Source organism: Ochotona princeps, chromosome 12 (assembly GCF_030435755.1).
Source record: "Ochotona princeps isolate mOchPri1 chromosome 12, mOchPri1.hap1, whole genome shotgun sequence".
In the NCBI taxonomy this organism is placed as follows: Eukaryota; Metazoa; Chordata; class Mammalia; order Lagomorpha; family Ochotonidae; genus Ochotona; species Ochotona princeps.
This window is the reverse complement of record NC_080843.1, coordinates 62,328,937-62,355,986: the sequence shown is the minus strand read 5'-3', so window position 1 is coordinate 62,355,986 and position 27,050 is coordinate 62,328,937. Positions and strand designations below refer to the sequence as shown.

General features: G+C 37.1%; 1 protein-coding gene across 3 annotated transcripts in view; it reads left to right on the top strand.

The window, feature by feature from the left end:
* Positions 1-27,050, top strand: part of PAN3 (poly(A) specific ribonuclease subunit PAN3) — a 138,610-nt gene that overhangs the window by 75,430 nt on the left and 36,130 nt on the right. The window contains exon 2 of one of the 3 annotated variants that reach the window (XM_058670924.1): positions 14,435-14,552. The exons of the other annotated variants lie outside the window; for them this stretch is intronic. Within the exon in view, the coding sequence (XP_058526907.1) occupies positions 14,489-14,552 (64 nt within the window). The 5' untranslated portion in view covers positions 14,435-14,488. The remainder of the gene's footprint in view (positions 1-14,434; positions 14,553-27,050) is intronic. 3 annotated transcript variants of the gene reach the window in all.

Genomic DNA, 27,050 nt, shown 5'->3' with positions numbered 1-27,050 from the left:
AGCTTTCCTTTACTGGTTCAGTACTGAAATGCGTGCAGTAGTTATGGGTGGGCTCAGCTGAAGCCAGGAGCTCAGTGTTTTCTCCAGGCCTCCAAATGGCAGCAAGTAACCCAGCTGCCAGAACAACCACTGCTGCCTTCCAGGGTTCACAATAACAGTAAGATATAATTATAAATGGACCTCGAACTTGAACTCAGGCCCTGTACATGGAATGCAGGTTACCCACATAGTGTCTTTATCGCTAGGTAAAATGCTGCCTCCACCTCATAAGCCCCCCTTTAAACTTGCATTGTAAGCATGTAAATCCTTTTATTCAGACCCAGAGATGTACTGAATGAGATGGTAATGTTTATTTCTGGAATCTTAGGAGTTTGTATTATATTGATTTTTATGAACCCTTTTTCATATTTTATGTGATTATCCGAATATTAGAGTGCTATTCCTGTGAATAGTAAGTAATAGCTAATAGTCACTTTAGGAGGGTTGTGTACCTTTATTAAGACAAGTATAGTTGAGTTGGATATTAAGAGATGTTTAGGCATCACCTGTCTTAAGTTGTGGTCATAATCTTACCAGCTACCGTTTTTTATTTGGTGGTAGGTAAAACTCCTGAAACAAATTGATTGCTAGTGAAATGTCTAATGTGGATAAGATTCTTAACTTTTGTGTCAGTTAAGGGAAGCCATTCTGGTTAGCTGGGTCCCGACTCCACTGCATCTCAGCATGTTTGGAGTAGTTGGGGAACTGAAAGCCTGTATGGACCAAGCATTAAAGTTGTCTGGAAGTCTCTTCTGTGATGATGGTTGGTCATAATCTGCACTTCCACTGTTTTAGGCAACTAAATTGCATTTCTCAATCCTCTTTAGATGGGCAGTATCTCATTTACAACGGTTTATATACTTTAAAAGTTGTCACCAAAGGAGCTTGGATAACTGACTTACCCAGTATCAAGAGAAATAATTCTAGCATACTATTTTTTATATCACAAGATCATAGTTTTTTTACTTGTGAGAAATGTGTATTTTTACATTTTTCCGTATGAAGGCTGCAGAAAATTACAGTGCCTTCTTGTTTCAGAGTGTCCTTTAAAAAGCTTTAACGAAGGGCCCTGTGCAATAGGCTGATGGCTAAATCCTCACCTGCTATCCGCTGGGATCCCATATGTGTGCCTGTTCGTATCATGGCTGCTCTACTTCCCATCCAGCTGCCTGTTTGTGGCCTGGGAAAGCAGTAGAGGATGCCCAGGGCCTTCGAATCCTACGCCTACCTGGAAGACCTGGAAGAAGCTCCTGGCTTCTGGCTTTGATCGGCTCAGTCCCGGCCACTGTGGCCACTTGGGGAGTGAATCAGCTTTTGTTCTGAATCTCCTTCTCTCTGTACATCAGTTACAACCTCTCTGTACATCTGATTTTCCAATTAAAAACCAAGAATAAAATAGAAACAAAACTTTGCCGGCTTATGCTCAGCTATGTCTCACTAATTATATTGAATGAAAATAACTTGATAGACTTTAGGATTTAGAATTGGTATAGTATTGTTAATTTCTTAGATTCTTTATACTTTTGATTAACCTTCTTCAGTATTTTAGGTTCTAACTCCTTTAAAGATTAGACCTTTGTTGTGCCTTAAAGTGGTGTTTTGAATGACCATATATAGGGAAGCTTAGTTAAGCCATTTTAAAATTTGTATTTAACTAATTATTTAGGAGTGTGGTTTTTTTTTTTTAACATTTATTTATTTTTACAGATACATAGAGGAGAGACTGAGAGGAAGATCTTCCGTCCAATGATTCACCTCCCCACCCCGCTAAGCAGCCACAACTGTTGGTGCTGTGCCAATCCGAAGCCAGGAGCCAGGAGCCAGGAACTTCCTCCAGGTCTCCTGCGTGGGTGCAGGGTCCCAAGGCTTTGGGCCATCCTCTGCTGCTTTCCCAGGCCACAAGCAGGGAGCTGGCCAGCACCCTATGGGATCCTGGCTCTTTCAAGGCGAGGACTTTAGCCACTAGGCCACCACGCCGGGCCCAGGACTATGTTGTACTGGTAGTATTCCAACTGTTAGGACAGTGAGTCTCACATTTGAAAATTAATCAAAATCACTTTGATATGTTTTTGATCAACCTGGACATTGCAGACTCATATCTAGAATTTGTGATTGGGTAGGTTTGGGTGAACTGGGGAAGAGTTGTCCTGGATCCTTATTTTTGAGAATGACTAGAATTTATTCCTCCTCTTCCTAATCTCCTGAGGGCTAAGAACAAAAATGTATCTGATTTACTTAAGAGAAAGACTGTTCTTATATTCCTCAAAGGCCTGCAATGGGCAGACTGGCCCTCGCTGAGGCTAGAAGCTGGGAATTCAGTCCTAGTCTCCCACAAGGGTGGCAGAGCCCAAGCTGAGCCATCACTGCTGTCCATCAGGGTGTACATCAGCGGGAAGCTGCAATGGAAAGTAGAACTGGGGCTCAAACCCTGACATTCCAATACCTTAACCACTCGTTTTCAAATACTTTTGTTTGTTTGTTTAAATAGAAAAAGGGAGTCTGGTGCAGTAGCCTAGTGACTAAAATGCTTGTCTTGCATGTGCCAAGATCCCATATGGATGCCGGTATGTGCCCTAGCTGCCCCACCTCCCTTACAGCTCCCTGCTTGTGACCTGGGAAGCAGTAGAGGATGGCCCAAAGCCTTGAGACACCTTGTATCTGTGTGGAAGACCTGAAGAAAGGCTCCTGAGTTCTTACCAGTTCAGCTCCAGCTGTTGCGACCACTTGGGGAGTGAATCAGTGGATGGAAGATCCTTCTGTTTCTCCTTGTTTGTAAATCTGATTTTCCAATAAAAGTAAATAAAACTTTACCCCTTCCGCCCCAATAGATAGTAAAAGGCTTATGTCAAGGGCTTGAGTTAGGGTACGCAGTGTTCAGATTATCCTTTGAGGATAGTTTTATTTCACTAGTGTTTTATATGTGTGTGCTAAATAACTGAGTTTATTGTTTGAGGAATTTTAATGACACAAATTGAACAGAACTAGACAACAGGCATTTTGTATATTGATAATACAAAACAATTTTTATATTGACAATTACAAAATAATGTAAATTAATTATGTATTTGTTAGTTTACCTGGAAGATGGAAAGTATAATTATCTTGAGTGTTTAAATATCCAACCTGTGGATTGGAAACTGTTGTTTTACTTGCACGTTACATTTTAGTGTATATAGAAAAACTGTTAACTGAAAAATTGTAACTTATAAGTGATTTGTTAATTTAGTCAATGTTTTCTAGAAATTCGATTTTAATTTTTAAAAAAGATTTATTTATTTTTATTGGCAAGGCAGGTTGGATTACAGAGAGAAAGATAGAAAGGTCGTCCACCTGCTATTTCACTACCCAAATGACTGTAGTAGCCAGAGCTGAGCCGACCTGAAGCCAGGAGCTTCCTCAGTGTCTCTCACCCTTGTGGTGTAGAGTCCCAAGACTTTGGGCCATCCTCTTATGCTTTCCCAGAACACAGGCAGGAAGTTAGAAGTGAAGTGGAATAGTCAAGACACACACTGTCACCCATATGGGATCCAGGCAAGGTGAAGTTTTAGCCATTGAGCCATGTTGCCAGGCCCAAAATGTTAAATTTCGTTTCTAGTTTTTATTCATTGGAAAGAGGTCTGGGGCCTGGCATGATAGTGTAGTGGTTCAAGTCCTCGCCTTGAAAGTGCCAAGATCTTTTATGCGCGCCGGTTCAAATCCCAGCAGCTCCACTTCCCATCCAGCTCTATGCTTGTGGCCTAGGAAAGCAGTCGAGGACGGCCCAAAGCCTTGGGACCCAGCACCTGTTTGGGAGACCCCGATAAGGCTTCTGCTTTGGATTGGTTCATCCCGAGCCATTGTGGCCACTTGGGCAGTGAACCATCAGAGGGAAGATCTTCCTCTCTGTTTCTCCTTTTCTCTGTATATTTGCCTTTCCAATAAAAATTCAAATTATGTTAAATCGGAATGGTCACTGTGTTTCAGCTTCTTGCTAATGTGCTGGGAAAACAGCCGAGACGGCTTGGGTGCTCAGGCACCTGCTACCCACATGGACAACAGGATGGAATTGTTGACTCCTGGCTTCTTCTTTTTTTTTTTTTTTTAAAGATTTATTCATTTTTATTACAGTCAGATATACACAGAGGAGGAGAGACAGAGAGGAAGATCTTCCGTCCGATGATTCACTCCCCAAGTGAGCCGCAACGGGCCGGTGCGCGCCAATCCGAAGCCGGAAACCTGGAACCTCTTCCGGGTCTCCCACGCAGGTGCAGGGTCCCAATGCATTGGGCCGTCCTCTCCTGCTTTCCCAGGCCACAAGCAGGGAGCTGGATGGGAAGTGGAGCTGCCGGGATTAGAACCGGCGCCCATATGGGATCCCGGGGCTTTCAAGGCGAGGACTTTAGCCACTAGGCCACGCCGCCGGGCCCTTCCTGGCTTCTTCTTGACCCCACCCTACCTGTGCGGCAGTCTGGGGGGTGATCAGTGGGTGGGACATCTGTCCATTTCTATGTGTCTCCCTTTCCATCTCTGTCACTCTGCCCATCAAATAAGAGAAGTATTAAAAAAAAATTGTTAGATTACTTTCTGTGAAGATCGAAAAATTTAGAGCAAGTTTTTTATTTATAGTGAAGAGAGTTTATTAATTTGAGTGAATAACATTTGCTTATAACCATTTATCCTTATTTGAGGGGAAATACTTGTTTTTTGCCCAAAATGTTACATTTTTTAACCTTATACTTTAGTTCTTTGTTTAAATTAAATTAAATGTTATTTTAAAACATTACAACCATTGAAGTAGTTGGAGAAGGTATCATTTCGGGTTGTTTGGCTAGGTTTCGTGGTTGATGGTTGACTTACTGTACAGTTTATTCAAATACTATAGTGAACAAAGTTAGTTTCTTTTATATGCTTATGGGTAAATTTTCTAAAATTATAACAAATTCTTGCAGTGGCTTTTAAAATGTGGGCAAGTTAATCATACTTTCAGGAATGTATGTACTGGTTTTATGCATATTCATTATTCTAATGTTATTTGTTGAATTAGTGACAGCTAATTTGAAAACGATATTGACAGGCAAGACTGAAATTGGGCTAAAGGAAGGATGCTTTGTCTAGAAATGTAAAGCAAAAGCAGTTGTATAGAACATGATCTTCGTCAAGTATTTTTGAAGACTGGCTTATAAAACATAAGTTCATATTATGAACATAATATTTGCCTGAATTTTCTCAATGGGATTAAATAAAATTTGTGAGGAGGTTTTCACTTAATCCTTTTCTTAATGCTTATGATGTTTGTAACATCTAGGTAGAGAAAATATCTTTTTTTATAGCTAGATAAGTGGCCAAAATGAATGTTATTACATAACTAAAATGAAGAAACTCTCATATCATTTAGGAAAACCAGGGATAGAAACTAAATTGCATTTATTTTGGCAAGATCCACATGGCTTCTGCAAAATGTTTTTTACATTTTTTCAGCAAGTAAAAATACTTAGGTCTTTGGAAGCTTGTCATTTCATTGCATAATATAATGAGCAAAAGAATTTTCTAAGTCCGTGATGCTATAATTGACACGTCACTGTAGTCCAGGAGCTAGTTTCACATCTCAGGCTTCTTTTTATTTCCTGAAAGTGAAAAGAATGCTCTTTTGCATTCTTAATGATTTCAGTCATAGTTTTTAAGTCTAATATTTTTACGAGTTTTAAAATATGAATTGCATTTCTTATAATTCAGGCATTCAACAAGTGAGATTTTAAAGAACTGTGTCATTAGTGATAAACATTGGAGGACAGCAGTTAGAGTAGAACCTGTTATTACAAAGAGCAGAGTCTGTAATTCAAGTTTAGTTAAATATGAATTTAGATTCTGGATACTTGAAGAACGAAATGCTGTTCGGTAACATTTCAGAAAATTGTAGCCATTAATTTGACTTATTATCTTATAAATGAGATGATCTGCATATAGAAAATGAAGCTTTATTAGCTTCAGACTTTAAGAAAATTTGTGATGATCATGATTAATTTAGAACTGGCCCTCATAGGATGCCAGCTCAATTCACTGTGTCACAATGCTGACCTCATAAATTTATTTTGATGTTTCCATTTTACCGTATTGGGCTAAAGCTGTAATTAGTTGTCAGGGAATCAGTGTAATTACAACTAAATTTATGGGGAAGATCATACCATTGTTAATAATGGTCTGTGAATACATGTATATCTTGTTGCTGTTATAGAACAAGATTTTTGCTCGGCCCAGTTTAAAGCTTAAAATCTGTATTTATAGATTAGAATGTGATTTATCTTATCCTTTCCCTTGCTGTGGGTTGATTAGTAAATAGCATGCTTCTTACTAAATTAGAATATGGAAATTAAATCAGAATTTCAGTTATGACTGGTATTATTGGTGTAATTAGATTTAATTGAAAGAAGCTTTTATAGTAAGCTCAAAAGCTAAATATTTGAAAGAGTTAGAAGAACAAATGTCTGCCTGCATGTTCACTGTTGACATGTGTGCAGCATTGGCCGTGGTCTAACCTGGCTCTCCCATGTGGGCATGTATAGTCAAGTACTCCTGTCGTTACCTGCTGTTTCCCAGGGTGCATTTGGGGATAGAGCCAAGAATTGATCCAGGCATTTGGCATTGATCAAGATATCCTGGACACTGTTACCTACTCTGCCAAACACCTCAAATGATAACTTTTAGATACAAGTTTGCAACAGCTCTTACTAAATTATCTCATATCCCATCTCCTAAAATATTAATGATGAATAAATGTAAATTTGAATGAAAAGTATTCTTATGGGGAATGTATTGTGACCTGGCTTTCTATAGACTTCCACATTTCTTGAGCTTATTTTGTTATTTATTCTTAATGTTTATTTCACTCTATCATTTGCTAATTGGTTATGCATTTTAATTATTTCTGTAGGGAAGATAATTTGCAGTTTGCTCAAGTGTTTACAAAATTTTGGAAATTATGACACCATGATTTCTCTACTTGTGATTTTTTTCCAATGGAAATACAATTATTTTTTTAATGTTTTTCTGTTACCACTTTTTGTATCACGAACATTTTATTCCATGAGGAAGACTGGAGCTGTTTCAGGATAGAGATAAAATAATAAATTTTCGTAGTTTTCCTTAAAAACATCAGCTTTATATTTTCTGTTATGCAACATACCTGATGTTAGCTCCATTTTCTCTCTCTCTTTCTCTCTCTTTTCATTTTTTAAAAAATTTATTTTTATTGGAAAGTCAGATTTAAAGAGAGAAATAGCTCCCATTTGCTGGTTCACTCCCCAAGTGGCTGCCATGGCCAGAGCTGAGCTGATCTGGAGCAAGGAGTGAGGTGTTTCCTCCAGAGCTCCCACGCAGATGCAGGGTCTCAGGGCTTTGAGCGGTCCTCAACTGCTTTCCCACGCCACAAACAGAGCTTGATGGGAATTGGGACAGGTGTGACATGAACTGGCACCCTAATGGGATCCTAGTGCATGTACGGCAAGGACTTTAGTCACTAAGCTATGGCACCAGGCCCTGTTTTCTGATTTTATACAGAAGGAACATGATTGCCATTTGAAAATTTTATCTATGGAAAAGTAATTTATTTCAATAGAAATCTTTAGGTTTATTGTATTAAATAAAATCATTTGGTAAAGCAAATATTTAAGCATCTTTTTTATGTGGAAAAACTTGATAAATTTTTTTAAAGAAACATTTTATTGATCTACATGATTTAGCAACAGACATTGACAGACACACAGAGCTGCTGATTGAATCCTGAAGTACCCATGTGTCTGGGTCTGGGCCAGGGTGAAGGTAAGGGCTGATCACTCCGTCCCGGTCTCTCATGGATTGCAGAGAACTGGGTGTTTGGGCCTTCTGTCTCCCGTGGAATACCTGAACAGGTTCTGAAATCAGGTGTGTAGTCATGTCCTTGGTCCTCTTCCATAAGTCCCAGAGAACCCAGTGAATTACTAGAACAAATGCCTGTTCCTAGATATTGAAACTGATGAGGGGATTTTACCTCTCATAAATAGCTCCCTTAAGATAGTTGTGGTTGTACCTGTATTCATAGAAAATATTACTGTTCCCTGGAGGGATTACTTGGAAAACCCTTTTAAACAGATGTTTAGATTATACCATAAAGTAATGTTATATTTGAATCAAAGTTAGAAAATGTGAATTTCCCTGCCCACCCACCCCCAGAAAAAGTTAAAAAATAAGTCTAGTTTAAACATAATTATGTAAAGTTAATTCCTTTGTTTTAATGTAGTTTTATATTTAAACTTATTTTCAATATAATAAGGCATAATTCTATTGTTTAAGTCCACTTATGATCATGCTCATGAAGTATTTCTGACAATAATGGTTTTATCTCAGATTTTGAATTAACAAAGCTAAGAAATAATACTTGATGAAAGTTCATTTTGATTTATTTATTTTTTAATTATTTATTTTTTTTAGATTTATTTTTATTACAAAGTCAGATATACAGAGAGGAGGAGAGACAGAGAGGAAAATCTTCCGTCCGATGATTCACTTCCCAAGTGAGCCACAACGGCCGGTGTGCGCCGATCCGATGCCGGGAACCAAGAACCGCTTCGGGTCTCCCACACGGGTGCAGTGTCCCAAAGCCTTGGGCCGTCCTCGACTGCTTTCCCAGGCCACAAGCAGGGAGCTGGATGGGAAGTGGAGCTGCTGGGATTAGAACCGGCGCCCATATGGGATCCCGGGGCTTTCAAGGCGAGGAATTTAGCCGCTAGGCCATGCCGCCGGGCCCCCATTTTGATTTAATTTTTAAAGATTTGCTAAGAATACATTTGAGTACATCCAAGAAAATTTTATATACCATCCAAATCAGGAACTTAGCCCTAGCAGATAAGAGTTGCTTTCTTTCACATTTAGAAAGCCTTTCTGGTAGTTCTGATGTGCAGAGCTGGGCAAGAATCAGTGAAAGCTTCATGGCTGTGGTGCTAGAGAAAAAGCGCTGGTTTTGATACCATGTTGCGAGGCAGGGAGGTTTTGTTGTTTTTTGTTTTTGTTTTTGTTTCTGTTTTTTCCCCTTTCAGTTCCCTGGGTTTATGATTTAAGATTAATTGTACTGTCTTAAAGTTTTTATGTTGTGGAATCTCAACATGTTCTGTATCTGTCTGCATATGACTATGTCTTCTGTATGTTATAAAAAATTATGGTAAGCAGTGATCCTAGGCTAGTTAATATTTTCATTTTCAGTTTCATAGGCTATGTGATAACTTCTTGAATTCTCTTAGGAAAACCTGTACTTGCTTCCCTTCATGGTAACTCATTTCACTTGAGAATCCATTAGTTCTTATTCTGTAGTCTATTTATATTTGTTGAGCTTAAGTTTTCTCTTGTCTTGATTTTTATGAAGTTGAGTAAACTGTTTGCCTTCTGAAAGAAGCTGATACAAGAACATTACGATTTGTTCTTTTATTATCCATTTCTAATCTATTAACCTTATTGATATCATTTCAATATTAGATCTGTGAACATTGTACTTGTAGTTTTTTACTACTGCCATTCTAATCCAATCCATCATTTCCTCAGTTGCATACTTCATACTGCTTAATTGGTCTGCAAGTATAGTTCCTTTTTCACATATTATAATAATGTGATCTTAAATACAGATCATATCACAACTCTGTAATTGTCATTAGGTGAAAATTCAAGTCTGTCACTGGTGTACATCATTAATCTCACTGTCTTTCTTTCCCTTCTGCACTCATGTTGTCCATGTGGGCCTTCCTAAAATATGTCTTGTATCCTGGCATGTGTTGTCTGCCTGTTCGCATGCCTACTTCTGCTGTTTTAAAACATTTATAAGTTATGCCCTTGAACTATGTGAATTGCTGACTATTATCTTCCAGTATGTGACTGTTAATCTATCATGTGAGGTTTTGCTTTGTTTAAATTGAGATGGGATGTCCAATTCATTACCACTGAAATTAACCTTATAACCTACCTGTGGCAACAAAATAGTAAATGTCAAAACAAATCCTTTTCTGTTACATGAAAAGTGACACGATTCCATCTCTTAATTGGACAGGCTCATTCATGCCGCATTTTGAAATACAATTTTTGTAAAGTGAAAGCACCTTTAAGTTGTTCTAATGGTGCATCCTGTAAAGACAGAATTCCTTATTGCGTTTTAGGTGTCCTTACAGTATGTGAAAAGTCCAAGACTCATTCTGGAGTTATATATCAATCTTAATTTGTATTATCTGCTTCCATTTTTTTTTAGTTTGGAAATTAATATGTTCCTGGTAAATGTTAGTTTTTACATTGTCCAGATTAAAGATATAAAGTTACAAAAACTTAAGGTAGTGAATTTGAGTAACCATGTTGTATTGTTGAGAATGTATTTTTATTTAAATTTTATTTTGTTATCAAGAGTATTATAAAAATTAAACTTTTGTAACTGTCACTTGAAAATAAATAGATTACAAGAAGCCTGTCAAAAAAAAAATCATGTCCACGTGTTCATTCAGTGTTTTCCGAGTTAAAGTAGTTAAAAGGAAAAATAGTCTTCCCCCTGTCCATGATATTTCTGTAACCATTCATGGTTTGAAAATACTAGGTGGGAAATTCCAGAAACAAGCAGTTCATGAATTTTAATTTCTTGCTTGTTTATTTTCGGAATACCCATCTGGCCAATAACCAGAATGGAAAAGGCAGTATAAGTTGGATGGCAGAAACTCATTTAGTTGATGATCACTCACCACTACCTTCCAAATGTTGGTAGGAAGTTGGAGTCAAGAGCCAGAGCTAGAGTTTCCAACACAAGCAATTTGATAGGATTTTTGGACGTTTTAACTGTTAAACCAATGGCCAACTCTAAATTCATGAATTTTTAAACATGCGCTATTCTGAATAGCAAGATGAAAACACTGGAATGTGAACACTGCTACCTGCTGCTTAGCATTTGTTGTATCATATCAGATGTTGAGGTATTAGATGACCAGTTAAAGTAGCCCTCATTTATTTAATAATTACCCCAGAGTGCAAAAGTGTTATACTGGCAATTTGGATATGCCAAAGAGAAGCCATGAAGTACTTGGTTTAAGTGAAAATGTAAATGGCTCTCAACTTAATAAGGAAAAAAGAAAAATCATATTCTAAGATTGCTGGGATCTCCATGAGGAACGAATGTTCCAGCTATGAAATTACAAGGAGGAAAGAGGAATTTGTACTCGTTGTGCTATTGCTTCTCAAGCACAAAAGTTACTTCCACAGTACACATGAAGTATATAAATAAGTCATAAAGGCATTAAGTTTTACATTTTGGTGCTGTCGAGGATCTTAGAATATAAGAAAGAGATTACTAGTAAACTATCACAACTTGGGGGTACTGGATCGAAATTTCTGCTTCATATAGATTCTTTTCTGTCTTACAGTACGTTACTGTTCTTTGGGAATATGTATGTGAACTGGTTTGCCTTTTCTCTAATTCTGTGGCTTTGCAAGGATGCTGTTGTGCTTTGAAGGCTGTTTTTGAGTTTCTGCACTTTCATGAACTGTTTCCTTTTCCTCAATACTATTTTTATTTCTCTTGCTATATCATGTTTCTGTACTTATTGTTTAATATCATACCATTTTGAACTTCCTATACATTTTATATGTCCATTTCCTCCACTGAAGTTAAATGCATCTAGAAGCATTTTATCATTCTATTGAATGTGTGATTACATACAGAATCCTACAGTACATTTTAAAAGAAGATTATGTTTGAAAGGCAGAGTTACAGAAGAGAGAAGGTAAAAGAGATCTTCCATCTTCAGTTCACTCCCCAGATGGCTGCAACAGCCAGAGTCGGGCAGGTCCAAGGCTGGGAACCAAGAGCTTCTTGCAGGACTTCTACAGGGGTGCAGATGTCCAAGGACTTGGGCCATCCTCTGCTGCCCTGCCAGGTGTAGCAGTTGGGAACTGGTTTATAAGTGACACAGCTGGAACTCATACCTACACTGCTGGTGGAGGCTTAACCTAGTACACCAGGGCATCGCCTGCTATGGTAAATATTAAAATTGTTAAATTTCTATGGTGAACTTCAGTATAGAGTATGTGCTGTGTAAGATCAGGGCTAGATCTCATTGGTTGAGGTTTTGAGTCAGTCATCTGTGGTGCTTGTGATAAATCAGATCCCAAATTTGGAAGATTGGTTTTTATCTGTTGAAAATATTCACAGAAGATTTTGAGATGCTATTATATTTTTAGAGGAAAAAAAAGTTTCAAATGACAGGAAATCTGATGGAAGGTGGAATTTATCTAATGTGAATGAAGATGTCTACATAAAATGTTTGGAAAATTATGAATTTTAAATAATTTTAAAGAGTTCTTTGGATTTTTTTTTAACAATCAAGATTCGGTGAAGCTTGTTGATTTTGTTTTTTGTTTTGTTTTATCTACTTTTTAATTAGCTTGATATGAGACTGTTCTCTATCAGTGCACTTTCAGAAACTAATTGAATTTGACATAAAGACTGAGCAGAAGGGAAGAAAATCCCAGTTGGGTATGCTACCAAGTCATGCACTTGGAGCAGGTTCTTTGTGTTCAAACAGGGTCCTGCTGAAACAGGCTGTTCACTGTCAAATGCCAGTTGTGGGGATGTCCAGAGTTTCCTTGGAGGAGCTGATGTTGGGTAGGGTTGTTTTTTTTCTGGCGCTCTGATTTGCTTGCATGTTGCTCACTCTTTCTCCTTTTCTCTTTGCTTCCATCCCTCCTTTCTTTTTCTTTCTCTCTCTCTGATATTTAGTCCTAGTGTGTGTTGACTGAGTAACAGACCTCTAAAAGTGAAAATAATTATACATGACAGTCTAAATAACCACTATTTACTTTATGTAAGGTCTTTCTTAGTCATTTTTTTATATGACCTTTTTTCAAATGCGTGTTCTTCAAGTCATTTGTGTGGAGAGTAACCATTCTGAAATACCAAAACGGTGACAATTTGTGATAAAATTATGTGTTGGCAGTTGAAAGGATAGATTGACCAGAAATGTGGAAGGTGGTATTAAGATAGAGGAATTTTTCATTTATTTGTAGTACCTCATAAATGCTTTAAAAGTCTTGAAATCTTATTAAGTTTTAAAAGTATTTGCCATGAACAGTCTGCAGTTTGGCACATTGCTTTTTAGGTTTGTCAAAAAGTAAGGAGTCTAACAGGAAATGAGGCCACAGAATGGGTTGAAACATAACCCAAATACCAGGAACTGGGAGCTCAGCTAGCATCAAAACTTTTAAAACTTAATTACCACTCTGTCCTTAGGGAACCTGTGAGCCAGGAGTTCCAAAATTTAATTAGAAGTAGAACAGTGATTTTCCGTCATTTTAAAAGCAGTAGAACTCTTGTGACGTCAGTGTACGATCTGAAAAGCTAACAGTAAGTAAAACAGATAGAACTACTGTTATTGTCATCCGCAGTTCTGAGCTCTCAGGCACTAAGATTATTGGCTGAGAATCAAGAATTTTCTGTTACAACTTGGAGATAGAAAGTTTTTGGTAGAATATCTTTTCATGCTTGATTGATTAATTACAATGATAGTTTTGAAGAGAAAAAATGTTAGTCATCATCATGTCTCTGGACACAGTCTTCAGTAATTATGTTTGCTTTATGAAAACCATTTAACCTAACTGATGTAAAAAGACAAAATGACATTTTACTGCTTTGAAGTTAGCTCAAGTTTTTTTTAATTCTATTTGTAATATGTCTTTTGCCCCCTTTTTCCATAATTATAAATTATTGTAGAACAAAATTTAACTAGTAAACTGGAAAGGCTTCATTGTTTCTAAGCGTATCTTGAAACTTAAAGGCTGTGTGTTGATTTTTTTGTATTTATTCTAGACATAAAGCAAATCACTATTTCAGAACTTGAATATAACATAGTATTTGCTCCTTTTGTCTTTTAATTCAGAATATTTTATCCAGTGAAGAAGAACCTTCCACTTTTGGAGTTATGTAGCACTTAAGCAGTTTATTGTGTCTGCCATTAAACAAAGACATGTGAACTCCTTCTCATTGGAGATGTTTGTTTCTCCCTCCCCAACATAAACACGAAGAAAGCAGTTTCTTAGACATAAGCAAATCAAATCAAACCCAACTTTGCCTCTTGGAATCTGTCCCACTTACATTTCATGCATTTTTTTTCAGTGAGAACCCTATGTTTTGTATGTAGCTTTCTTGTAAACCTCGTTAGCTATTTAACATTCTTACTGTTAACTGAGTGAGGGCTTTAACCAAGAACTGCCTGTGGCATTATAGATGCCTACAGTTTATTGGCTACTTTTGTAGTTGACAATGGGTTGAACTGTTTTTTTGAACCCAATAAGTTTGTCCTTTCCACTTGGGTGTTGAAAGAGCTTGTGAGCAGTAGCTGTTCTGATTTTTGTTGGTTGTTTTCTCTAGGGAACAAGCTACCCTCTGAGTCAGCACTGGACTTGAAGATATATCCTACAATTCATGAAACTGACTGATTCGACTAAAGGATGGATAGTTTGGGCAGCGTTGGACAGCTCTATGAGGGGTCTGTTTGCTTAACTGAAGGGATTGTTGAGTTCAGCAACTTTTAATTCCCCTTATTAATTATAAGGGGTTGCTGTTGTGAAAACAGGGTTTTTGAAGGAATCAGTTCTGACAATTAACATCAGTATTACTGACTCTGTTTTCTGTTTATCACCAAATTTCATGGAACAGTTCTTTAAAAATGTAGAAATTTTGCTGTTATTTGTTGCCAGCAAGAATTTGTATTTTCTGAGAGGTCAGCATAGGAGTTTTGCAGTCGGTTTGTAAAACCAAATTACCCTTTTTTCACATGGGGTTGTAAATATTTCTCTCAAGTAAACTATTTGACCTTTGTATTATTTCATCTTTTTAAAGGTAGTGTGCATTTGTGGATTGAAAATGTTAGGATTAAATGGACTTAATATGATTAATAAATATTTTATTAGATTAGTGGATGATTTCTATTTCAAGCTTATAGGTCTTTTTGATACTCAATAGTTAACAAATTTTAATAAGGTAGTTAATCTTACCTTCATACTTCTAGTTTCATTGATATCTGAGTCAATGAGAGAAATTTTAATGTCTAATTGAATTGACTTTGAAATCTGAAATGTGAAGGATTGGGATTACAAGAAGAAAAACGTCATACTTGTTTTTTGGGCTGTAGTAAATCATTCTTCCAATTATCCTTTTGAAGATTTAAAATTTTGAAATGTACGTTAACATAGGAAGTATTCTTACAACTATATCTGTTTATAATTAAATTTTGTTGTGGAAATTGAAAAACTATAAATATATTAATTTTATTTTAGTCATTTGGAAGTTATTATGATGTAAAATATATAGAGATCGTAGAAATTTTACCTAATTAGCTTTCTTTTAAATGTCTTGCTATTTCAGCAAGAGGTGCAAAGTTATCCATTGTAATAGAGTTAGGAAATTTGACTTTAAATAAATAGGCATATGAACAATTACATTTTTGATTGTGTGAGTATTATGACCCACTTAAGCTCTGATGCTCTTTATTAAAAACGTATTTAGCCAGTTTTGGTGATTATCTGCAACATTGTATTTGGAGAGTAAAATTATTTTGGGAAAAGAAGAAAATGCTTTTATTGCCTTAGCTTTAATTCTTAATCCATTGATTATTGGAACATGGCATAGCTTGTTTTGTTTTGTAGTCTGTTCTAGGATTAGAACCACATTAAAAACGTATGTCCACCTGTGGGATGATGCTTGTCCCGTGGTTATCTTTACTTGTGTTCAATTTTTCTGGTTTCCTTTTCTTAATTCATTTTGTGATTTTAATAAAAGTGATAGACCTATTGCTAAATTAGCATTTTTAATAATATTTTTCACTTTAATCTTGATGGCGATAACTTAAAGGATTACTGCCATCATGTCTTTTGGGCAGAAAAGTGAATGAAACCATAGATAAAGTTCATCATGTTCCTGGGTTCTGTGATTCCATCTGTTAAGATGCATTTCATTGGCCTGGAGTGGAAGCCTAGTGGCTATAGTCCTTACCCTGCATATGTTGGGATATCATATGGGCACCGGTTCGTGTCCTGGCTATTCCACTTGCCATCCAGCTCCCTGCTCGTGGCCTGGGAAGGCAGTTGAGAACATCCCCAGAGCCTTGGGACCCTGCGCTTGCATGGGAGACCTGGAGGAGGCTCCAGGCTCCTTGCTGCTGATCAGCTCAGCTTCAGTTGTTGCAACCACTTGGGGAATAAACCATCAGATGAGTATCTTTCTCTCCTCCTCTCTATAGATCTGATTTTTCAGTAAAAACAAATCAGTCTTTAAAAATGCATTTCATCAACTCTGTCATGAGTAAGTTTTAAATGACTGTGAAATCATTAATGTGTATTCTGCCCCAGTTATCTGCTAGCAAGAGTGAAAAAACTGTGTCTACTTTTGGCTCAAACAGTGGAAATTTTAGAACAGTTCTCTTCAAGTGTGCATTGTAGAGCAGCAGGTCAGTGTTCCATTTGAGATCCCTTCAACCCATATCAGAGGGCCTGGTTATAGTGTTGGCTGTACTGCATTTTCAGATCCAGCATCTTGACTAATGTGCTTAAGAGGCAGCATGATGGCTTAAGTGCTTGGTTTCTTGTTACTCATGTGGAATGTTTGGATAGTTTCTGGCTCCCGGATTTGTCCTGGCCTAAGCCAGGTTTTGTTTTGTTTTGTTTTGTTTTTTTGGGCAACTATAAATTGAACCAGCACTTGGAAGATTATTCTCTGTTACTCTGCCTTTCAAATAAATAAATAAAACTTCTCTGCATTTGTTGACAAATTTACAAAATATATTTTTCTCAGTTCTTCTGTTAAAAAGTTATGCATTTGAAGGTAACCCTTCAAAGGAGGTGATTTTTATGAAATGAAAATTACTGGACCCAGCATGGTAGCCTAGTGGCTAAAGTCCTCGCCTTTCACTCACTGTAATCCCATATGGGCGCCAGTTCTAATCCCAACAGCTACGCTTTCCATCCAGCTCTATGCTTACAGTCTGGGAAGGCAATCGAGGATGGCCCAAAGCCTTGGGACCCTGCACCTGCATGGCAGACCCGGAAGAGGCTCCTGGGTTTGGATCAGCTTAGCTCCAGCCGTTGCAACTGCTTAGGGAGTAAATTAGCAGATGAAAGATCTTCCTCTGTCTCTTCTTCCTTCTGTATATCTGACTTTAAAATCAAAATAAAACAAGTTATTTATATATATCATATATATATATTAAGGATTTGACAATCATGAAGTTTGTATTGCTGTGCTGTGGAACTCTTTTCTCAATGTGTATGGACAAAAAGTAGGAAAGTAAACACATTCATTGTTATAACTGAAGGCTGATGTTCTTGCTCCTTTCCTTTTACCAAAGTATGCTTTCATTTAGAAAAGGAAAACCATTTACACTTCTGTTTCTCTGTAACTGTACTTACTGTAGAGTTTTATGGGGCCGTGGGGAGTAACTGTAGAAATCAGGTCGCAGGCCAAGGATCTGAACTCACATTTTGAGAATGCCTTTCTTTCCTAGCTAATGAGGGTGGGTTACTGTGTGTGAACTCTTTGTGCAGAGTGTCCTCTGTCTAAGCACATCTCTTGTCCTTCCGGGAGTCTGGGATTCTGGTGCTTGTTAGCCGGAGAGTATCTGTGTGGGCAGCCTGCAAGTAAACTCTTGGACACAGGGATTAATGGACTTCTTGGTACAAATGGATTGCACATGTTAGCAGAGGCACAGTTTGTTTTATGACTCTTTGTGGCTGCAGCAGCTGTGGGTGAGCCAGATGGAAGACTGACTGGAGCACAAGCATTTGGTCCATCCGTTGCTTTTCCTAGGCCATTAGCAGGAAGCTGGTTGGAAAGTGGACCAGCTGGCACATAAACTTGTGCTGGTATGGGATGCTGCAATTGCAGGTGCCTGCTGTCCTCACTATAACACAATGCCAACCCCCAAACTTTTAATTAAAACAATTATAATATATTATGTATAATAGTAATAGTGTTAGTGTCTCCTGTGCCCAAAAGTACTGGCCAAAGAAAGACTACAAAACAAAGCTTGTTTCTGAAGCATTGAACTTGGAAACGAGGAACATACTCCAAATTCAACTTCAGAATTGAAATTTATTACGATCTCCACCCTTTGTAGCACTGCTGGGAAAGTCAAGAGAATGTACTGATTCCTCACATGTCTAAGGTCTGTTAGAATTTGGAGATACTAACTAACATAGGGAATGCGTTTGGGGTTTAGAATTTTGCATTGTTTGTCTTTGTTTCTTGTATTTGTTACTATGATTGTGTAAGTTGCAGACTGTGGCTTTCTATTGAATGAAGTATTGGCCCTGTTAAGATAATGCTTTCTTTGTTGTGATATCTATAACATATTTAAGTTCTAATCAAAACCATTCTATTTAGCGTAGCCAGAAATGATAGCTTATTATTGAACACTTTTTTAATTTGGTTGTGGTGACATTGTTGAAGTTATTAATGAACATAGGCTAACCCAGACTAAATTAACCTATAAGAAATGATGTTAAAGTAACCTGACTTTATCAGAAGCAGGTCTTTTACTCCAGATTCTTTGAAAATCTTCTGTCTTTCCTGGGGGCTGTCTTGCTGTCTGGCTGTGATGATGAGCAGTATCTATGCTGTTTCACAGCCTAACCATTTACCTTTCTTCTTTAAACTAATTATTGTATTCAGTAACACTTGTTATAATTAGCATCTTGATCGTTGGAATCAACAAAACAGACATCTTCATCTCCACATTTCTTTTCAACAGAGTTATTACTTGTTGTGTGCTGTTTAATATATATAGGTGGCAACACAGAAAGGAGTAAAACCCAGTTCTATTCCTGTAAGTCAATAGTTAAATTATGTGGTATACACAGCAAAAGATCAAGAGAAACAATATGGGAATGATTTGGTTCTCAAAATCTTTGTGAAGTAAAAAGAAATTTCAGGCATGAGCTAGAATTAGTATAAGAGTTAGAGTTTAGAAAATTAGGTGATAGCTGCTTTTGGGTTTGTGAATACATGGAAAAATCATCCTGTAGTTCTTTTGAGACTTCAGCAAATTTGAAAAGAATCCTCATGATTGCAAAATTGTACTCCTATCCACAAATTTGAGTTTCTTTCTGTTTTCCATCTTCGGTTTTATATATATATATTAATTTTAAAAGGAGAGGGCGAGGTAGAAGTATTCCATTTGCTGATTCACTCCCCAAATGATTCATGCAATGGCTAGAACTGAGCCAGGCCAGAACCAGGAACTCTATTCTCTCTCTTTTTTTTTAAAGATTTATTTATTTTTATTGGAAAGTCAGATATACATAGAGGAGGAGAGACAGAGACAAAGATCTTCCGTCCGATGACTCAGTCCCCAAGTGAGCGCAATGGCTGGAGCTGAGCCAGTCTGAAGCCAGGAGCCAGGAACTTCCTCCAGGTCTCCCATGCGGATGCAGGGTCCCAAGGCTTTGGGCCATCCTTGACTGCTTTCCCAGGCCATAAGTAGGGAGCTGGATGGGAAGCAGGGCTGCCAGGATTAGAACAGGCACCCATATGGGATCCCGGGAGTGCAAGGCAAGGACCTTAAACACTATGCTATTGCGCCAGGCATGAAGTCTGTTCTCTTCTCTTACATGGGTAGCAAGGACCAAAGTACTTGAGTCATCTTTGTTGCTTTCTCAGACCCAGTCATGAAGCTGGATTGGAAGCCAGGTGGCTGGGTCTGCACCTGCCACTCCAGTGATGGATGTTTTTATCACATGCGCCTGCTTGACTTGGGCCTGCCTGCCCCTGTGTAGAGAATTTCCACCATGTTTTACAATTTCTGTATTCGGCTGATATGCAGTTAAATTTATTGGTAGATAACTTTAATATTTGCTTATGTTGTAATTGGTGTCTTTGAAGAACAAAATTTTTCTAATGATTTTTAATGTATAGATAGATACATTGTGAATGTTAATGATCTGAGTAAATTATTTCTGTTATTATATATTTCTTTGTTTTTTGGGTATTTTGTGCAAGTAATTTTTCTTTCAATGGCAGTCTTTTTGTTATTGTTGCTTTGTGCTGGCTAGGGACTTTAGTACTGTTTTCTAAACTAGTGAACACAATGGATATTTTTGTCTTTTCCCTGAGTTTAGAATTTTTTTTTAATATAACATATTTAATGCACTTCATAAGTACAATTCTAAGAATATAATAATTCTTCCATCCCTTTCTCCCTCTTTCTTTTTGAAAGGAATGTTTGTAATGTTTTCCTATTTAGGATGAGCTATACCAGGAGATTGTAGATACACTTTTTTGAGAGGAAATCTTTTAACTTTTCTGATTGAAAAAAATTTTAAGTTTAATGGATAAATTTTAAAATAAAATTAGGCATTATTCAGTGACCCACTATAGGCCACTAAGATAAAGCAAGATAAAGGTTTTTCTTTATGGAGCGCATAGCTTTGATTTTCATCTAATGAGTCATTCTGTTGAATTAACAATATCATGACAATAAAAAAGTTGTAGCTAATAGATATTGCAGAATTGCCTTCAGAAATATCAGAAATAGGTCACAACATTTATTTATCTGTCAGCCATCTACTTATCTGTAAATGTTATCTGAGAACTGGATGATGATAAGGAATAATTTTAGTTTGTATCTTTTTTACTTTTCATATTGTGATACCATTCAATAGGCTCTGAGATTTCGCTCACCCACTTCCCAAGTTCCCTCTCCCCTGCTGATTTCCTCTGTATTATTACAATAGTATAGTCCTTCATAAGCAGTCATAAGTCCATCAGTCTGCTATTCAAGTGTATCCTGATACTGCAATAAGGATAATGGCAGAGAATTCAGCATCCTGTTGTCAAGATCATTAGGAGTCCATCTTTGATTTGGAAGTAGAGATACATACTGCATTGTATCTTCACATCTGGATACGGTAGTCTCCATTACACAGTTATTATGCATTACCTTAAATGAAAAGCAATAAAACACAGTTTGTGTCTTCTTAATAATGAGGAAACACAGCATCTTTTATGTTTGAGGCATTTAATTTTCTGTAAATTGACTAGCTGGGTAGTTTGTCCATTTTCGTTTGGTTGCTTTCAATTTTCTTAATGAGTTTAATAACTACATGTTAAGTAAAGTAGTTTATTAAGTATCACAGATTATCTTCTTGCTGTGTAGAAGTTGTTAATGTTTTGAAGCATTAAGTTGATGAACTTAAAAATATTTCAAGATGATTTATTCTTGGCCCTGGTATGGTACCCTAAGTGGCTCAGTCCTTTCCTTACAATTTCCGGGATCCCATATGGTCACCAGTTGTATCATGGCTGCTCTGCTTCCCATCTAGCTCCCTTTTTGTGGCCTGAGAAAGCAGTAGATGGTATTGCCCGCATGGGAGATCCAGAAAATGCTCCTGGCTCCTGACTATGGATCTGCCCAGTGCTAGCTGTTGGAGCTAGTTGGGAAGGGAACCAGTAGTTGGAAGGTCTTTCTGACTTTCCTTCTCTCTGTAAATCTGCCTTTCCAATAAAAAAATAAATAAATCTATAAAAGAAAAAAGATTATTGGAAAGGCAGATTTTTACAAAGAATACAAGAGACATAAAGAGAAAAGATCTTTTAGTAGCTGTTTCATTCCCCAAGTGACCGCAGTTGCTGGAGCTGAACCTGTTTCAAGCCAAGGGCAAGAACTTGGGCCATCTTCTGATGCCTTATAAGCTGGGAGCTGGATCATAAGTAGAGTACCTGTGAATATTGCGATGCTAGTGATGCATGTGGAAAATTAGCTTGTTAAGCAACTGTCCTCGCTCCCCAAAATTTATGTTTTCATGGCATGTTAGAGGCTTTTTGTTTTGCTTTGTATTATTAAATATTTAACCTGAATATTCATCTTGAAGTTGTGTGATAGGTGAATGAAGGATTCGCTTTTATTGATTTTATCTAAATCTATATCTGTTCACCTTTCATCATTGCGTCATCCGGTGATGCCTAGAAAGCTTTTCATCTGACATCTGACTCTTTATCCTTCCCCTGGGTTGTGAAGTTCCATCTTTGTCTTAGACTTTTTAATCATGCACTTTTGTGACCAAGTTGTGGCACGCTTTCTGCATTGGTCAACTAATCATGAGAGATTATTTAATACGCGTTGGTCACTGTAGTTTTGGTTACTTTTAATACTAGTGATGCTGCTCTCCTCTATATTCCTTTTAGCTGTTTTCCTTCTTTATGCTACCCCATTTCCTTTCTGTATTTGACCTGGCTGTTCTCATTGTTAACTTAGCATATAATTAATTATGTTGGCTAATTTAAAACACGTGATTAGTGTTTTTAGCCCGTGAGCATTTTTACATTAGGGTAGGATTGATATCTTTATACAAGTATAGATTTTTACTTCCCTTTGTTGACTTTTTGTGTGTGGTTATTTGATTGCTCTGCCCTTTTATCTGGATTAATGAAGTTTTCTTGATTCTTATCTCCTCAGTATCAGTATGTATATTGTATTTTGTTGAGCTACAAATCACATAACGCATCCTTTAAAATTACACAGTGTGTTCTAAAAGTGTAAGATTGTACAACCACCACAACTAGTTCCATAAAGGAAATTAGTGCCTCATTTTCCCAACCTCTGAGAAATACTAATTTACTTTCTGATTTTATAAGGTGTTTTGTTCTGGGTTGTTCATATGATTAGAAACATGTAATTTGTGCGCTTTTTGTGTCTGGCTTCCTCCAGTTCAGTGTTTTCAGGGTTTTTCCATGTTGTAGCGTGTACTGGTATTTCCTTTTATGTGTGGATGGATAATATTCTGTTGATGAATATGTTACATTTTTTACCCATTTACTATTTGATAGACATTTACCTTGTTTTCTCTACTTGGCAGTTGTGCATGTTGCTACAGTGCATAGTCATGTAGAAACGTTTTTGTATGTTTTCAATTCTGTTAGATAATGTACCTAGTGGTACAATGGCAGGGTGGTGTGGTAACTACGTTTAACAAATTGAGCAACTGCCTGACTTCTTTTAAAGATGTATTTATTTATTTCTTTTAAGGATTAGTTATTCATATTTGAAAGCCAAATACAGAGAGAGGAGGAGAGACAGAGAGGAAGACTTTTCGTCCAATGATTTAGTTCCCTAATGGCCGGAGCTAGTTGAGCCAAGCCAAAGCCAGGAGCCTCTTCCAGGTCTCCCATGCGGGTGCAGGGACCCAAGGCTTTCTCCTGTCCTTGACTGCTTTCCCAGGCCGCAAGCAGGGAGCTGGATGGGGAGTGGGGCTGCCAGGATTAAAACTGGTGCCCATATGGAATCCTGGCACATGCAGGGGGAAAATTCTAGCCACTAGGCTACTGTGCCGGGCCCAATAAATTGTTTTTTTTTTTTTTAAGTGACTACACTGTTTTACACTTCTGCTAACATTATATGAAAGTTCTAGTTTTCCCATTTCTTCATCACTGAGTCTTGGTATTACCTCTGTTTTAGTAGATTAATTCTAATACATATGAACTGGCATATCATTGTGTTTGATTTTCATGTCACTAGTTACTAAAGTTCACTTTCTGTTATGTGCTCGCTGGTTGTTTTGTTTTGCTTAGGGAAGTATTTGTTTAAAATCTTAGCTAAATATTTAATTCAGTTTTAAATTATTCATTTCTTCGAGCGATAGTCAGCAAGATAGTCCACATGGTTTCTTGTCCAGTAGTTGTTTCCTTAAGTGCCCAATCCCAGAATAACCAGGCTTGATCCGAGATGAAGCTGCAAGCCTTGGGTTGGTCCTGACTGGCGCTGAGTGAGCTCTCCCAGGCCGCCTGTGGAACCATCACCTGCCAGCTCAGTAGTGCAGATTAACACAAAGCTGGAATCAGCTTGCACCCAGACACTCGCTAGGAAATGTAGCTTTATATACCAAGTACCCACCCAAACATAATTTGTGTCTTTTTTGTAGTTTTTCTGATTTTCTGTTTGTCTTTGGCGTTTATAGTTTCACATAATTGGTCAGAGGGATTTATTTTTACTTATTCTGTTCAGAACTCTTAGTATTTCTTGAAGGAGAATTCTTGGGGTAAATTAATTTTTGAAAATCACAAATCTTTCCTCTTTTAATATCATTTCTCTAATATCTTGCATTTTTCTTTAGAGTATTTCTTATTTGACATTTTTTCTCATTGAATTTTAAATCCTTAACCACTCTTTAATATTTTTCAGTTTTTATTTCTGATTTATTTTTTGTATTTTTAAATATGGTTTAATACTCCCCTCCATTTCTGTACATCGTAACACCAAGATTTTGCTGCTCAGGATCTCTCTGCAGAAGCTATAGAGAATGCGAAGGCTACGGTTTTCACCCTTTATTTCTGTGTTTGTAAATGTAAATGTAATACATACCAGTGTATGTTGATACACACAGTATATATTACCAAAGAGAACACATTGATTAAAGAAATACAAAATTTGACATCACTTCCAAACTTGATAGTAAAAATAAAAACTACAAAAGGAGCTGCATACCCTAAATGTATCATGTGAAGCAATAAGCATATTAAAAGTGTAAATTTACACCCAATTCTCTGGACTTGTCATGTCATATTAGACCCATTTACACTGGCAAAGGTTCTCTGGTGCACTGTTTTCCTCTAACCTGCTGTAGAGCTCATTCTGAGAAACTTTTTTATTTTACTTTTCATGCTTATATTCTTTATTCTTGTGGAACTTTTTTCTGTTAAAAGAACATTGCTCTTTTATGACCATCAATTGTTTCATCTCCTTAACTGTTTTGTTAAGAATTATATTTTATGTTCTCTTTTATATACTACTATTTTCCAGGGTTCTTTTGTTCCCAGGGTGCTAATTTTCAGGTATGTGACATGGTGATTTTTTTTTTAATTAGTGCTTATTTTAATTTACATTTGAAACGCAGAGACAGGCAAATCTTCCATCTGGTTCATTTTTGTAAATTCCCACAGAAAGCAGAAGCCTGGAACACCCATTGGAACTCCCTTGTGGGCTGCAGAAATATAATACTTCAGCCATCACTTGCTGTTTCTAACTGTATGTGTTAGCAGGAAGATGGATTGAAAGTGGAGGAACCATGATTCAAACCAGACCACCCCAATATTTAATGCTGGCTTCTGGTCAGTGATGTAGACTGTTGTGCCAAATGCCTGCTCATGATTCTTAACATGTCATCTCTTTTATGTAAAATTATTTTCTGGGAGGGATTCCTGTGTGCTCTGTGTATATGGAAATCTGCATCAAAATATCTCAAGTGTTTACTAAGTTTAGGTTTCTGAAAGGCTTTACCAGAGCAGATCAACTTCCATATTAATTTCTTGCTTTGATTCTTATAAGATGGGATCTCATGTGACATTGTTTCTCCTATTTGTAACATACGCAAAGGACAAGCCTGACATTTCCATTTTCTCTATGATACCACTCCAATCCTTCCAGTCTTGCTTCTTTTCCGTCATCTTTCTCCCGTGACCCAGCTCGCTTTGAGTCTCTGGGCTGGTAAGTAGAAATTCTGAGATCCTACATGAACTTTTGGCATAGGCTTCCAGGGTCCTGGCTTTACAACAGGTACTTTAATTCTGTTCTCCATAATTTATCGGGTTGGGCTACACTGCACAAAATAACCTCTTCAAATTATACTGAAGTTTAACGCTTGTGGTATTTGTGTTTTTATTGTTCTGATGCCTATTCTTCATTGGAATTGTCTTCCAGTTCTGTGTGGTTATAGAATTTGTGAAGGTTCCTCATTTTCCAGCGTCTTTCCCAAACTCATTGTCTTATATTTGGGAAAGGTGTTGATTTGGTGTGTATTAATTTTGCAGTTATTTACTTCAGTGAATTATTATTTACAACAGGTTTTTTTCTTTTTTTTTTCTTCTTATTTCTGTTGGATATTCCATAAATGAAGTTAGGTCATCCTAAAACAATGACAATTTTAGCTCAGTTAATTCACCTTGATTTCGTTTTATTTTGCTAATTGTTTTTGGTGAATTGCTTTAGTGAGCATTCTTGTGATGTTCCTCACTTTTTTTAAGAATAGCTTATTTTCAAGAAGCATTTTTCAAATTATTGGGAGATTTAACTTGTATATGTTTAAGTTATGGCAGTTATTCTGTGTAATCTGAAAAATGTAATTCTAGCAGTGATACCAAAAAGTCAAATGCAGAAATAAAATATTCCTATTTCAGAATTTTTAAATAAAAATTTTCATTTATAGAGTGCCTCTTATGCTATATGAATGTACTTCAAAAAATGTGCGGGAAAGTGGAGTTAAAGATAAGTTTATTCTGATAAAGAAAATTGGTAAAAGCTATCCAGTTAATCGATTTTTCATGAACTTTTTGTTGACCTTTTGTATCGGTTTCAAACTGTTTTTGTACCGAAATAAAGTTATCTTTTCAGTCCACTTTTCCTTGAGGTTATTGAAGTACCCCTGTTTTTGCTTTTGGTTTCTATTGATTGTGTGTCAGTTACTATCAGGCTACAATAACCAGTGATGCTGCTTCTCCTCCTGTGCAGGGATAGGTGGAAATGATGGGAGAACATTCACAAATTTAAGGGAGCTGAAACTGCTCATTAAAAACAACTTTTGATGGTATATTAAATGCCGATGTGCATGATCATCAATAGGAAAATCTTCAGTGTTATATGCTGCACTTGATCTTAGTCAAAAGCTTGAGAAGTGATCAGTGTTATATCTTAAGACCTTTTTAAAAAGAATCCCTGAGTTAATAAACATCAGGTTACATATTATGGACAGTTTAGAAAAAACATTAATTTGGAAGAGTTACAAAGAGCGAAAGTCAGAGAGCATCCATCCATTAGTTCACTGCCCAGATGGCCTTTTGCTCAGGCTGAAGTGGGAGCTTCTTCTTGGTGTCCCATGTGGGTGCAGTGGTAAAGACACTTGGGCTGTCTTCTGCTACCTTTTCCGGCCATTGGCTGGCAGCTGAATCAAAAGTGGAGCAGCTGGGATGCGACCTGGGGCCCATATTGGATGCCTGTGTTGCAAGC